Source organism: Cantharellus anzutake, assembly GCF_015039405.1.
Source record: "Cantharellus anzutake strain C23 chromosome Unknown EI90scaffold_30, whole genome shotgun sequence".
Taxonomy (NCBI): Eukaryota; Fungi; Basidiomycota; class Agaricomycetes; order Cantharellales; family Hydnaceae; genus Cantharellus; species Cantharellus anzutake.
In genome coordinates this window covers 137,241-151,916 of record NW_024066980.1, presented here as the reverse complement: position 1 = coordinate 151,916, position 14,676 = coordinate 137,241, and the positions used below count along the sequence as shown (strand labels likewise).

At 49.0% G+C, this 14,676-nt stretch overlaps 2 protein-coding genes across 2 annotated transcripts; one reads left to right on the top strand and one right to left on the bottom strand.

Moving 5' to 3' along the window:
• Positions 1-2,142: 2,142 nt before the first annotated feature.
• EI90DRAFT_3155150 (uncharacterized protein) lies at positions 2,143-4,061 on the bottom strand. The gene is made up of 2 exons (XM_039065976.1): positions 2,921-4,061; positions 2,143-2,870 (listed from the first exon to the last, which is right to left on the bottom strand). The coding sequence occupies exons 1-2, from the start codon at positions 4,007-4,009 to the stop codon at positions 2,460-2,462; spliced, it is 1,500 nt and encodes a 499-aa protein (XP_038915038.1). The 5' UTR covers positions 4,010-4,061; the 3' UTR covers positions 2,143-2,459.
• Positions 4,062-13,102: 9,041 nt separating this feature from the next.
• On the top strand, positions 13,103-14,622 carry EI90DRAFT_3124938 (uncharacterized protein; the record flags this gene model as incomplete). The annotated part of the gene is made up of 7 exons (XM_039063769.1): positions 13,103-13,585; positions 13,643-13,655; positions 13,709-13,753; positions 13,821-13,928; positions 13,984-14,079; positions 14,133-14,189; positions 14,246-14,622. 7 exons carry the CDS (start codon positions 13,103-13,105, stop codon positions 14,620-14,622), a joined length of 1,179 nt encoding a protein of 392 aa, XP_038915037.1.
• Positions 14,623-14,676: the final 54 nt, after the last annotated feature.

The following is a 14,676-nucleotide window of genomic DNA, read 5'->3' as shown; positions in this document are numbered from 1 at the left end:
CATTGGACCAGAAATACTCGGAGTTCTCGGGGATCTTTCCTGTCAAACTGTTTGGGCTCACGGAGAGCAGAGGATGGTGGACATGGTGGACGTCCAGTGTGATGAGCCAAGCTGGCAATGGCTTGGGCTAATTGCGCAATAGCCACGTTGGGGATGGGTTCGGCATCGTCGGCGGTTGGGACAGTGGGGATGGGAGGATCAGCAGGAGGAGGGTCAACGAAGTCAGGGACCTCGGAACCGAGTCCAAAGAAGTGAACGGGGTCTATGGGTTGTTCCGTGGTGTCTCCAAAATCGGAATCTGCAACTGGTGATCGATTCCTAACGGGATGCATGATCAGAGTCGATGGGAGAGGGGTTTCTAGATTAGAGAAGCTACGAAACTCAACTGGGTTTCTCGCCAATCAACTAGGACCAGGCTGTGAGGGTTCTGGGGACAGTGAGGCAGAGTTGGGAACTAATGTGCATAGTTGCGAATGAGTGCGAGGGGCTTTTGGTGCCATACAAGATGTGTACTAGTCAGGGAGTAATAAAATACTGTCAGAGACCAGGTTGAGACGAAGGAGTGTCTCCATGGCAGAGGGCTTCAGCCTCAGCGACTTATGCCAGGAGCGCTGTGCCAAGTAACACGTCCATGCCCTAACTTACTAAACTGGCAACCAGAACTGAAGGGGGTAAACTCTAGTCGATTTTATTACTGAGGTGTAACCTATGTACAAGTTGAGTATATATATAGTTACAACGAGGGCAGGCCCGCAAATGGTGGAGCCGAGCAGAGCAGAGCTAATGGGGTTTAGACATTAGCCGATTGAATATTACTGACGAGTCGGGTTATGGGGTTAATGGAATGGTAGGCGATAACCCAGAAACAGAAAGGAGGGATAGGCCTGAAGGTGGGCTTGCAGGGCAAGCGAGTGTATTGCCCAGCAGAGGTGGGAGTGTGCTAGCGGACATCGGAGCTGTCCGGAGGCCTTCGGGGCTCCGTACTTAGGGAGGCATAGGTAATAAATTGAAAAGAGGGGGTGGTGACCATCGAGGGGTACTGAGGTGATTGCAGAATATGGGAGCTCCGAGGTTAGTGAAGAAGGAGCGGAGGTAGACTGGAGGGATCGGAGGGAGTGGAAGTCGATGGCTGGGGATGGATATGACAAAGTGTCAGGGACTCGTCCGGGGTCGAGGGGGTCCGGGTATAGCGTCCGGGACCGAGAGCCTGGCGGGGGGCGGATCGGGCGTGCGTACTGACAGGCCCGATGTGGGACAGCGGTCCCTGGCCACTTAGACTGAAGTGGAAAGTTGAGAAGAAGGCTACTTCTTCGGTTCCCACTTCAGGTTCGTTTATATACATGCGGCTTGGATCACATGACGGGTGCCACGTCACCCTCGCACACAGCCGTAACCACCCGGGTGTCTCCGTGGGAGATCCCGAGGGCATCCGGTGCAGGCGCGCGTGCTGGGCACAGCGGGAAGTCGCCCGAGGTGCCCGGGCCGGGTACATGGTGGGCGCGCTGCAGATGGGTCAGTTGTACATTGATACAGAGAAAGTCGTCCGTGTAGAATAAAGAGAGAATAAAGGAGAAGTAAGATAAGGAGAAACTGAGGAGGGGAGGATGAGGGGGAAGAAGGGAAAGGGGGAGGAGGTAAGGAGGGGTGGACCAGCGGGGTACCGGGTCAGGTTGGGCCAGGTGGAGCCGGGTCAGGCGGGTGTGCCCTGACACAAAGACAGGGTATGGGGTCGCTATTTATTTTGACGGTCAGGAGATATTGGGGACCGGGGGTTCATTGGGATGGGGGAGTTCGATGGATGCCAAAATGAGAGGCTTGCAAGGCGTGGCAGCGGAGACAAGCTGCATACTCAAGAATGAGATGCTGGTCCAGGGGGTGATGCGCATATATATTTTCGCTGACAACACAAACTCCATTGGAAGAATTGTCAGTCAGGTGGGGGGGTGGCCGTATAGCAGGAGGTTTAGGAAAATAATCGGTAATCTATTGTGCTGTCGGAGCGGTGTTGAAGTTGTGGTACAGTGGTGTCCATCTCATTCCGGTGTGAGGGGGAATGTACAGGCAGACCAACTGGCGAAGTTGTTTGCTTTGTAAATTTATTATAATCTGCACATAAATGGTTTCTTGCTGACAAGATGAATGCGATAATGTATCATACAAAGTGTTGATGATTCATAATTCAGTGGTTAATTCTTCTACTGTTTACATGGTGGACATCACTGGTTATCAACATTGGGGGCCCCCATAGTAGGGGACCCCTTAGGGTATGTATGGCAACGCAAAATCAAGGCCCTATTGGGCCTGGATCCTGGCTGATTAGGCTGAAACCAAAGCACCAAAGCACCCCAAAGCATCCACCATCAGTCAACTCACTCACCAATGTAAATAGAATTGACATTCTGATAGTTTTTTTTGGTTGAGTTGGGTTAGCAGGTTAGGTTACTAGACACAACAATCATCTAATAACGACACCATTCACAAAGTGTGGCACTATTGTCCACTGGGGCTAACTCCTCTGGTACACATTCCAATTGTTCGACCAAATCTCCGATGGTGGACCAGGCCTCGTTCACAATGTGGAATAAATTTGGGGAGAGGGAGAGTTTCAACTTGGCATCCATCCCGAATCGTATGCGACCCGTGAGGATTTCTTTCAAGAGCGAAAGGAATCCATCAGGTGACATCGGAGAATTGGAGCCAAATACAAGTGTGAGGTGGCGAAGGTTGGGGAGAAGGTGCCCTGGCGAAAGTTCAGCTTGCAAATCTTCATATATTCGGAATGACGGGATCAGGAGTAGTTGCACAGAGTTGAGATCAGCCTCGAATACGACACTGAAAGATAGACGTTCAATTTGTGCTGCACGAGCAAGCTACAAAACCGCATCAGCAGCCATTTGCTAATGCAGGAAGTTTTTCTTACAAAAGGCGCCAGCTGCCAAAGAACCGCCCCGAGACTACTTCTACCTGGGTAGAAAGACTGGTCACGTGAACCCAGGCTGCTCTTAGTTGCTATGGTGAGGTCCGACAGACGAGGAAAATCCATTCTGAAGGCATAGTTCAGGAATTCAGGAGAGCAATGGCGCAGTTCAAGCGTGTGAATCCGTGGAAACCTCGGGATTCCCATGTGAGCCCCATAACCAGTGATGTGATTAAGATGGAGGCTCTCAACACTTTGAATGGCAGACTTGGTGAGCGGCCTGACTATATCCCAGTCAAAACACCCGAGCCTCAAGCTAGACAGGTGGGGTGGACTCTGGGGTATGTGAAACAATGAGACATTACTCAGTGATAGAGAGCGTATCTCCTGCAGTTCCGAGAGTGGTCTGAAATTGATGGGTGAATGCTTGGCACTGCTGCACAGTTCAAGATGGTGAAGCTTGGAGTAATCGGAGAGTCGTACGTCGGAGAGTCGTACATCGGAGCCAATTGGAAGATGCAGGGAACGAATTCTTTCATGTTGCATCGGTGTTTTCTTATCTTCCCACTCCCGGGGGTAGAGGTCGAGATGAAGGGGTTTGTCTCTCGAATATAGGATGTATGGATTCTGTGGATCCAGCACCCCACAATGCCCGGGTATGATGGCCCAAATTGATGCCACCGAATGGGCAGCATGACGCCAGGTGGAACATACCTGGCTGAGCACTAAGGCGTCTGCGCACGTGCGTTGGCTGAAGTTAGCCCGACGAACGGAGAAGTAAAAAATCCTTTGGAGAACTTCTGTTGGAACTGCCGCAACAGGTTGCAGGGAAGTGCGGAGTCGAGCACACCAAACACGGAACTTGGCTTCAATGGCTTTCAACTCTCCCAACTGTTTAAGGATTTCATCGTAGTCAACATCCACCTTACCCAGAGCTTCCATCACAGAGGCTCGATGGGATCGACGGACTGGTGGCCCGTGGAGGCAGTAAAGGGGAGTGATCTCGGCCGCTGTAGTTGCTCGGACATAGTCACCAAGTGTTTCCACATCTGCCGACACACGCGGAAGGATATCTTGCAGGATCTTCGACATGAGAAATAGTACTTGTACCGTGGCGATGAATCAATGATCGGAGGTTACTCTGGTAAACCGGCAAGTGCCGAAATGAACACACAAGTTGGCGATGAGTGTTTTGAGTGGATGCCTAACGGAGACCTTACAACGTCGAAGATATCTACTGTGCACTGGTGTTTGTCTGTTAAGCGAGAGTGGTTCCGGTTGCGGCGCCGAAAGCTTTGGCACCCTAGCTTCATTTCGACCTGCTATCTGGAGCTATGGGCATTCCTACTCTGGTCCCTCTGGAGGACCGAAGCTCAGCTGGGACCACCATCATTACTCCCACCCGGACAATCTTAAGCGAGATGGCGTTGTGAGCGCCGCCGAAGATTCTATCAATGGTGCCCGCGACCATCGAGATATTTGTGAGGCTTCTACCCGAACGTGTTCAAGGCCGCCACGTTACTAGGAACAATCCTTGCGTTGTTCACCGCCCGAGCATACGATTCCCGAGGACTCTTTCAATGAAATGGATATTATCTCGGCTTCTGACTCGACGAGCCTCCATCGTTTTCAGAACCTGCCTCAGCCAATGGTTCCCTTCTCGAAGGAAGAATGAATTCATGGTGGCTTTGATTTTCTTACACGTTACTCGTTTAGTTCAATGATGGCATTACGTCTCCGATCGAGGTCTCTCCGCCCGATCCATCAAGATGCCATCCCTTCTCAGCTGATTTAGCGGACCCCTTGCGCGATTGGATACAATATTACTAGGCGCCCCATCCACCACTCCCTCAAGGAATATGTGACAGAACTTGTACCACAGGTGAATTTTACTACGAGTGCACGCACTCCCGACCACACGGGCCTTCTGTATGTGCATATTCTGAAAGCTTGCTCAAGAGCTCTTGTACTGTCGATGCTCAGATCGTACCCGTATGGAGATCTCTATGGGGTATCCCGTCCTCCATGTCACTCGAACAGACGGAAGGGAGTTCCACCTTCTCTTCAACCGCGGGTGGGACCACAATTTTCCATTGCGGAAGTTTGGGATGTGGGGTTCGGGGACATAAATATGGTGCGTGTTGAATTGTTGCGCTGTGAGCTAAATACTGCACTGGGTAGGCTGCTATCTCTGTTCAACTTGACCACCATCTGATAATGGATCCGGAGATTGGCAGGCCGCCGTGGTCTTCCTCTGGCGATGCTGGCAGAGGCTCCCGTGCGCAAATTATTAAGGTAAGCATTGGTGTCGCAACTCCTATGTTATCATCAACTGATTCACGCACAACATGCAGGTTCTTCGCTGCTACAATTTAGGAGATATTGGTATGGGGTGCGGGATCTCTCGACCATCAACATCGGAGTTGATTGGACCCTTGATGAAAAGGATGACTCAGAGGTTTATCGTATTGATTGCACGCCGTCAAGACTGTCCTGAAGAGATTGCTACTCAATGCATAGCTGTGAATTGTATTGACGATCTCTCGTCCCCGCGAGCGCGCACACCGTGATACCCAATATCTTTGAGGCACGGACGGTATGGTTCTGGCAATGGGGCGGAGCCTGGCACCACTCAGCAATTAACGGCTGACTGCACCAAAATTAGCGGCAAGAGGGCGAGACATGTGAACAATCGTCTAAATTATTGATTGTCGTGGTCCGTGTGCCGGAATTAATATTACCTTGCTTGCAAGGTCTCTTGCATGTCCACAATTCGTGGGAATTCTGCAAATATATTGGTGGGAATTCTGCAAATATATTGACCTGTTCTTCGTCATCACATGTTCATGTATCCACGTGTCCTTCCTTACTATAATATTAATATTATTTAGAGCGGAGGTGTCCATCATAAAGTAGTACTAGTGTAACGTGCACACAACCAACGTGACTTCATTTCCATCATCGATCGTTCCATCATCCACATCCGTTCAAGCGCTCTGCAACTGGAACCTCTCCCACCTGATTCTCGTTGCCTCATTCTCCTTCTCTAATCTTTTATCTTCCGCCTCTAGAATTCCGCATGGTGTTTGTCTCAGTAACTTCTCGTCAAACTCTCGCAGAAGCCGTATTGTATCACGCCCTGAGCTCCGCGATAATGCAACATAGGCGTTGAAAGGTGTTAGCCCGCCTGTTGGTGGGGGTGCAAGATCAATCACCACATATCGGATCGTCTGGCCTTGTGCTCGATAGTCTGTGAAGCCATATGCCCCTGTCATAGGTAGCTGCCGTCGCTTCACTGACTTTGTTTTTCCATCCCCCATAGTGATCCGGTAATTCCGCTCCTCTGGAAAAATTGGAACAACACCATTGTCTAAATCCCCTACCCGCTGTTCGCTTGCATGGTCTAGCTTAACCAGCACGCAAACGGGGAGATGGCATAGCTTGATCCTTTCTACGTTGTCCGGTAGCGTTGGCTCGTTCTCGTTCATCATAATCTCGATGATTTCTCCCCTTGAGCCATTTGCGATGTTCTTGTCCGTGTCAACATTTGTAGTGACCATCACTTTGGCTCCCAGTGCAATTTCAACAACGTCCGAAAGCTTTGTCCCATCATTCTTCTTCTCCCGATTCTTGCTGGCTTGAGTTGCATATGCCCACTTCTCTGCAAGTCGTAGTGGCCTTCCTTTAATGGTGTCCTCTGCCATACATGCGAAAAGGGGTATTTTCCCCTGTCGACAGTGCTCCTCGAGTGCTGCCTTATTCCATTCCAGACGTACACCATGGCGTGGTGTGACAAGGCTCGCACGACTCCATGGCGCATTCCTGAAATCGGTAGATGGACATTCCTTTGATGAAAGCACTAACCCCTTTAACAGGTCGACGTGCTGTTGAGTACACGTTCCATGACGTGCGTGGCGCAGTAAGTCGATCCATTTTTCATCTGTAACTCGCATCTGCTCTTTAAGGATGACGACCACATCGAATTTTTCATATAGGGCTGATCCCAAAGCTTCTTCGCCACTGTCCCCAGCAACTGAGGGCCAATAGAGCGTCGTGCGTGGGCCGCCCACGACAGGGGGAAACTGATGGAAGTCTCCACACATAATCACATTCAAGCCACCAAATGGCGCATCCTGCCGCTCCCCTTTCACTTCCGACATAATGAGACCAAGAATGGTGGATAGTTTTCCAAGGAGACGCCGTGAAATCATTGAGCATTCGTCAATGATGACATATCGTCGAGTTGACCACCACTTCGATTGCTTCCGAATTTGTTCCATGGTTGGCATTTGTTGGTCACTTCGAGGCAGGTTGACCAAGGTGTGTAGTGTCCGACCTCCGATATGACATGCAGCGATGCCGGTATATGCGCCCTTCGCTAGCATATTCGCTTTTCCATGTGAGTTGAAGAAGGAAGTGAGGGTGCTGATCACAACTGATTTTCCTGTGCCACCTTCACCCAGTAACAACATCAATAACTGTTGGCCTCCCCCTCCTTGCATTGTGTTCAGTGCGTGAGTTGATATGATGTCAAATGCACGCTTCTGATCTGTGCGAAGATGTGATATGTCCAGAACGATAGATGGCCGAAATGGATCCAATGTACTCATGGCTACAACTCCGCTGCTGGTGTTGGCCATTTGACTGAGTGTGAGTGGGTTGACTCCGCTGCAGTCTCCTCCAACATTTGGACTGATGTTCTCAGATATCTCAGTATCTGCCCGTTTCATCGCATCCTTCCACTTCGCGAGTTTCTGAAGGTCGCAACCAGTAATCGATGATGAAACTGTGTCTGCTTGCCATGTACCCATCCCACTGAAAATCTGTGCCAATCTCGCACATTCAACGGCGTGTTCACCATGAAGAACTTCCCGTGTCTTGTTCCTATCTTTCAAGAACCTCTCCAAGCTAGCTTCGGACCAATCTACGTTGTCATCATCCAAGCCTCCATCCTCCATGTCCTCCATCTCATCATCAGTACCCTCCGTATGTGCTCGGCCCCTGGGAACGGTACTATCTGAGCTTTGGCGTGTTGCAGCGTCCTTGCAGTCATAATAAAATTGTGCATTCCCAACTATAGCTGCGGTGCGATCGTCCATTCTTTCTGAATTCAGAAAGTTTTCGTATGCTGATGTCCACGTCTCACCTTCTCCTTTCAGTGTAGATAAATTCCTCCAAGGCTTGAGCAGACATAGCATTGAGGCATGGTGACTGTCGACGAAATCTGAGTCGTCACCACGAGGGAACCATTTCCCGATGATGTTCGCAATGGTTCGGTGACCAGAAGAACGCACAACTCTGAGTTTTGTTTTGTGGCTTTGATGCGATACTAAGTACTGACTCCTGGAGTTTGCTGGACGACCACGCCTTGTCGTGGTTGTGGAGGTATTGTCTGTAGGTCAATTCACCACTTTATCTTGACAGGTATTGCGCTCGTAGCTGTCCGTGGTGAACTCCAATAGTGACATATCTTCTAGTTCATATCCTCGGTGGGAATAATCCTCAAATTGCGACCTCGCGACCAAACTCCCGTTTGGGCTGACATCGATATTCAGAAGCTCGATGCCTGTCTCATCATCCTTGAATTCCAAACAGTCACCTCATGTTGAACTTCACTGAACACGCTAATTACCTCAATTCCCCTCCCCGGAGGTTCAGCCCTTCTAACATGGGCTTCCATCCCGTCGGTGGTGGACCCATCCACTGATGGGCTACCACCATCATTAGCCCTCGACCTTGCAGCTCTGATGGTGTGTATGTGAGATCATATATCCCCAAAAACTTCGGCAACTCATACCTAGATGCTTTTTTTAGTTCTGGGAATTCCCGTTCAAGATGATGAGAAAATGTTGTCCAGTAAAGCGGCACGTAATGATGGGATTTGAATGAGTCACCCCATCCCATCAAATAGCTGATAACTTGAGGAGCAGACTGTTCAGTGTTGCGGTTGAGCGTCATGAAACAACGGAAAACCAGGAGTCGGTTCCTTTCCCGAATATTATCGATATACTTGTTGTCATCAAGATGATATTGGAGTTTCTGAGCCAACAATGCCGACAGATTTGACATTTTTGATTGTGCCTTCGTCGCATATTTGGTAATGTACCAACAGACATTCTTTGTGTCCTCACTGTTTGTCAGCAACTTGATGTCGTGATTACAACGGAGGTACACGAGAAGATTTGGATTGTAGTTGTTGACAAATCCGTATGACCGCCGAGGGTACCATTCACCGTTAGCTTCTACCTTATCGGTATCGCATAGTTCAAAAGGTGCGCGTCGCTTGCATGTCCACTTCCCCGTTGTCCAATCCTGACGAAGACACTGATACTTTTTGCACGAGTGTATTTGATTGGACCTCATTAGATGTCGTTCAAGGGATTCGAATTTCGCATTGAAGTTGGGTTCATCAGGATGTGGTGGCCGACAGAACGCTGCATCTTTTTCTCGCTCCATCGCTTTGATTGCTTGCTCGTCCATGCCAGGTAAGTGAGCGCGTATATTAGCTTCGATGTATTGTCTCACTGTTTCACGGAATTCGGGTGAGAGGAATTTGGATCGCAGTTCACCAGCGCTTGGTGCATCCTCCAGCCACAAGATCATGTGCAGGTGAAGGGTTCCTCGGTTTTGTGCCTCCACCATCCCGATATACGCCTCGATCCAACCCAAAATACCGCAAGTTCTACGGATACTGTTTGCTTTCACATCAATGCCCAACAATGTTTTGAGCATGGTCTCGATCAAGAAGTGAAAGAATTTAGCAGCAGCAAATGGATCTTTCGCTATTGCACGTTCCCGCTCGATTGAGTTGCTAATCGCTGCATCAAGGGCCTGCATATCGATCTCCTCCCCAACGAACAATTGCGCGAGGGGGTCATGGATGTCGCTTGGGTTGATTGTAAGCCAAATACTTGGTGGGCCTTTGGTAAGTGTTGTACTCCATATCTGACTTCGAATTGCAGCCCGCGATGAGTCAGTCCCCATGATTCGACTAGATGTGGCTCGGATGTGTTTCATCAATTGGGAAACTCGTCTGTTTGATATCCGTTCTCCTCGAGCTTCCTCCTGGCTTGCTTCTTGTAAGTCTGTGACCGTGAGTTGGGAAAGCAAGTTGCCATCTGCTCTGAAATCCCTCCGGCCCATTTGTATGCGTGCTGACGACAGGGCTTGCCTACGCTGCTCGATACCAAATGCGAGGAAGGGGAAAGAATGGTGTGTGCGGAATCGCCGCGAATGGTGGGAAAGGCAATATCGTACGTGCTCATTAAATCTCACATAGACTTGCCGTGCTTCTTCAATTCCACCCTCACCATATGGGAATAATGTAGGAAATGCCAGCGCCCAAAAGTTGTGCATAGGCTGTGATGCAACACTATTGCCTTCGGTGCGCTCTTTTCCTGGTCTGTATCCAAAGTCACTAACAGGACGCCAACCATGTCGAACTGCATATCCTGGCTCTTGCCCTAGATTCAAAAGCCCATACATGAGCAGTTCGGAGGCTGAAGTGGTGGAGATGTCGGTTTCCATACTTCCTAGTTGCTGGATTGAGACCACGTCACCATTATCTTCATTCCTTATGAGACATCGGCAAAATTCAAGGTATGTCAATCTAATCTTACCATGTTGAGTCTCATTCACACCCTCGTCCATATCATTCTCATCATCACTGGTATCTACGCCGAAATCAGATTGAAAATTTCGCTTTGCTCACCAAGAAACAACTTACATGGACCAGGAACATATGAATCATGCTCCCTGCCGAGAATATCTGCTGCGGTTTCTTGACGGATGGATGCAATGATCTCCACTGGTACATCATCCTCGGGTAAGCTCCCAAGGATCTGTTCGTCGATAACATAGTCTGAAAACAACTTGTTGTTTTGAACCAACCATGTGAGTGCCTCCAGAACCACTCGACGTCGAACTCGGAATGTCGACTTGAGCCAATTTGCAGGAAGTTGTCCAACCCCGACATAGGTTATGGCGAGAACCGACGCGAGAATTGATGCTGGCCGTGGCATTTTTGCCCCTTTCAGCATCTCAATGACATCGTCGGTGTTCATCGGGAAGCTGGTAACGTTCCCTCGTAAACCAGACTGCTCACGCGTTGGATCCCCAGTAGAACCAGCCTTAGGATGGAGCTTATAAATGAAGCATCGTGGGTAAACCGGTGCGATCAGGAGTTGTTCTGGCACCGTAAGTCTACTCAAGACTTCAGGAACTGGTCCAATCCACATTTTGTTCGACAGCGTGAAGGGGGGAAGTTTGTTTGACGACAAATGCTGAAGGCACTCGCTGCAGAGGTATGCATGTGTTCCTTCGCTACCAGTATCATCCAAAATTCCTTCGGGGTCCAGTAGCATCCCATCGATAAGTACATGTGCAGGGTGAGGATTCTGTATGGGACGTAGGTGATGCGAATGAGGAATATCGGCTATGCTGATGGTCTTCGATTCTGCTAGCCAATGAAGTCGCGCGCATGATGCACACACAACTTCAGCGACAGCATCAGATGAAAGTGCATCCAGGAACTCGATGCGACGGTCACGAATCTCCTTTGCACTAGGAAGTTGCATGAACAAGGGCACTGACACTACTTCGGCTGTGTTGGGAGTCGCGCTGGGTGTCGGATATCGTTCATCACCTAATTTTGTCTTCTTTGTACCACTTCCTCCAACAGATGACTCGGTTCGTTTTCGCTTATTCATGGGTGTCAACATCATGTTGGCTGTATTGTGAGTTGCACTGGGTGTCGGGTATCGTTCGTTGCCTAATTTCACCTCTGTGCTGCCCCCTCCAACAGCCGTCTCTGTCCGTTTTCGCTTATCCATGTCGTTTCTAGAGAGTTTCCTCTCTCTCAGTAACTCAAGCTCCGTCTTTTTGTCAACTTCGAGGCATCGCAAATAGTCCACTAACTTCAAACGATTCCTGCATGCCGCACTGCTAAGTGTTATGTTCAGCTCACGGCACTTAGTCCTGATCTCTTCCATGTTCAGAGGAGAGAGCCAATCCTTCATGACGAGAAGCTGTTAAGGTGGTGTGGGGATATGTTTTGCTAACGTGTATGTTTTAACGCGCGCAGCCCCAAACAGGTATTCTAGTACCAAATAAGTGTGCTCATGGATAATCTCATAATGTCAAGCGAAACAGGCACAACCAAAGAATTCTCTGTCGAAATGTAAGTTCTTTCCATCAGAACATTGGTTCATTTTTCACACCTATCAAATAAGATCTCGACACTCCGCCCATTGTACACCCACACGGGCCCGACTGACCGACCTGAAAGCTGAAAGTAAGTTTCATTTATTCAAACTCCACTGTGTATTCTTTGATAATCAGTGAAGGTGCACTGAGTAGTGCTTAGAGACCGTCACGTCGCACATCTACGGTGAAATGTAACAGGTCGGATTTGTCTCGAGTTGAAGATAAGTATTTTCCATCAAAACCTCGCACTCCATTCTTCGCTAACAATTGTACAAGATCCCAGGTCACTTTGACCAGTGCCTGGACACTATCGCATTTCACCTTGACAGGGATGTGCTCAAGCCCATTTCCGATAACCCACAAAGTGAGATTAATGCATCGAGTTTGCAATCTAATAAACTAATATTTGTCACCCATGTCAGAATGACGAGATCTTGAACATGGCTATGTCTACTACGAGGACTAGAGCACGTAAAATGCAGACATTTAATGGACTGAGTTCAGTATTGCCAACATAAGTGCACTACTTCGACATGGTGAAGCGGTGCCGAATTGTGCCCATATTCAAATGCTCTAGGTCCCCGGTCTTGGCCCTGACATAAATATGTTTGGCATCGGATTGGTCTTGAGAGGCTAGGCTGACAGGAGGTGATTACCTGCTTGACCGAGGTGTGCCCGGACATTGCTAATCAGGTTTGAAAAAAAACCACTTTGTCAGGGAAGACTCATGAATTACACCAGTTTTTAAATGACACAACAGCTGCTAGGGACTGTGCCGGCCGTTTTATTTCACTGATGGCGCTTACATGCGGTGGTCGATGTGAAACTGTACGATGCCGACTTAGTGAGTGGTTTTCTCTGTCATACACACCATATGTGAGTTGTGATGAAAATGTGTCCAAATTCATAGATTTAAAAGTAGGCAGCATCTCCCCACCGACTTTCCTCCCCACAACACCCTTCCGTGCACTCACACAACCCATGCCCACTCTACCATCCAATGACGAGCTCCGCAGTCGTATCGATGGCATCTACTTGGGCGACCCAGATGTGATTTCTCAGCTCAAATGGTCATATTCCAAAGGTGGTCGATGCCATGTGCTCACTCACAAATCGACGCCAGCTGCACACAACCCTCCCCCCGCTTTGTTGCACGGTTGTTTCAAAGTTGTCCGAAGCCCTTTTTACTTCTCTCCTGATGGTGGATTCAAAGCTAAAGCTGCGAGTGTGAACTTTGGCGGAAGAACTACAGAGGAAGAAGCCATGGGCAAGGCCAATTCCTGGGCTCGACTGGAACGTGTTGGAGATGAAGATATCCTTGGATATGAAGATTTCCCAGTGTACGTTAAGAATCTGAAGGCACTGGAAGGGCAGGTACGCGAAGGACAAACTTCGGTTTACTCCATTGTCACGGACGAGGGTACCCTTGGCACTGAAATAAAAATCATCCACCGGATGTTTGAGGTAATGTCATTTTCTTATATTTCTGCGGTCTTCAACTTGTTCACTTGAGCATCATAGTCGGCTTTGGCCAGTAAGTAGTCTGAAGTTTCGCTCCTCTGTATTCTTCCATATTTATGACACTAGGCACTTCGCATACGCCAACACCCTCCACTCTCGATGGGGGAAAGGGTATGAACTTTGCAATCCTGGCACATAATGTTTTCATATCCGGATATCTGGTTTATTTGTTACATAGGCAGCGCGTCGACTCCTGGTTCCGAACCATCAGGGAGTAAGCAACCAGTTGTGGCTGAAGATAGTGCCGACATAGTGAAGTCCGGTGCTCCACAACTGGGCCAGAAAAGTATGTACACGAATTGAAAGACTTGATATAATCTGATAAACATTCACAATATTAGGAAAAAGAGCGTGTACACCCCCGGCTCAGACAATTGGATCTACGACAGCTGGGCCATGCATTCTTGTTCCTCGCACTCCCGAGCCAACAGTGAAAAGTAAGTTTACAGTGAAACTATCTAATTCACTTTATATTAACAAAACCCTCCAGCTACCGGTGGGGTTGATCAGGAGAGTGACGACGTTGATGTCGGCAAGGATGACCCTGGTGTGTTCCTACAGTTAAGATATAAGTATCAATGGACTGACTAGCTTTCTGTATAGACGATGCATTCCTCGGGGATGAATTTGGCCTGCAACACTGGCCAGTGTCCAAGTCGAATATAGGCATTCGTGATCGCATGGTAGCAAGTGGACACTGGTATACGAATCCCCTCAAGGCCTATCGTGAGGGTATTGAGGGTGTGATCCCCCCCTCTGAATACGAGTCTGTGCTACGGGGGGCAACTGTGCAACTCTCCTTCACTCTAACATGCCACCTGATTGGAGGACGTGCCACATTTTCGGCGCAAGTTGGTGAAATTATTGTATTGAAGGAAGCTGAGATCATCACTGCTGGCCGTGCAGAGAACGGGTCACCTTCAAAGCGTGCATTCTCAGGACCATCATTCTCCCCGGCAAAGCGCCAGCGCCACCACTAGAAAAGAACGTCAACTCTCACCATGCTTTTGACTCTGCGCTACACACTCTTTCTG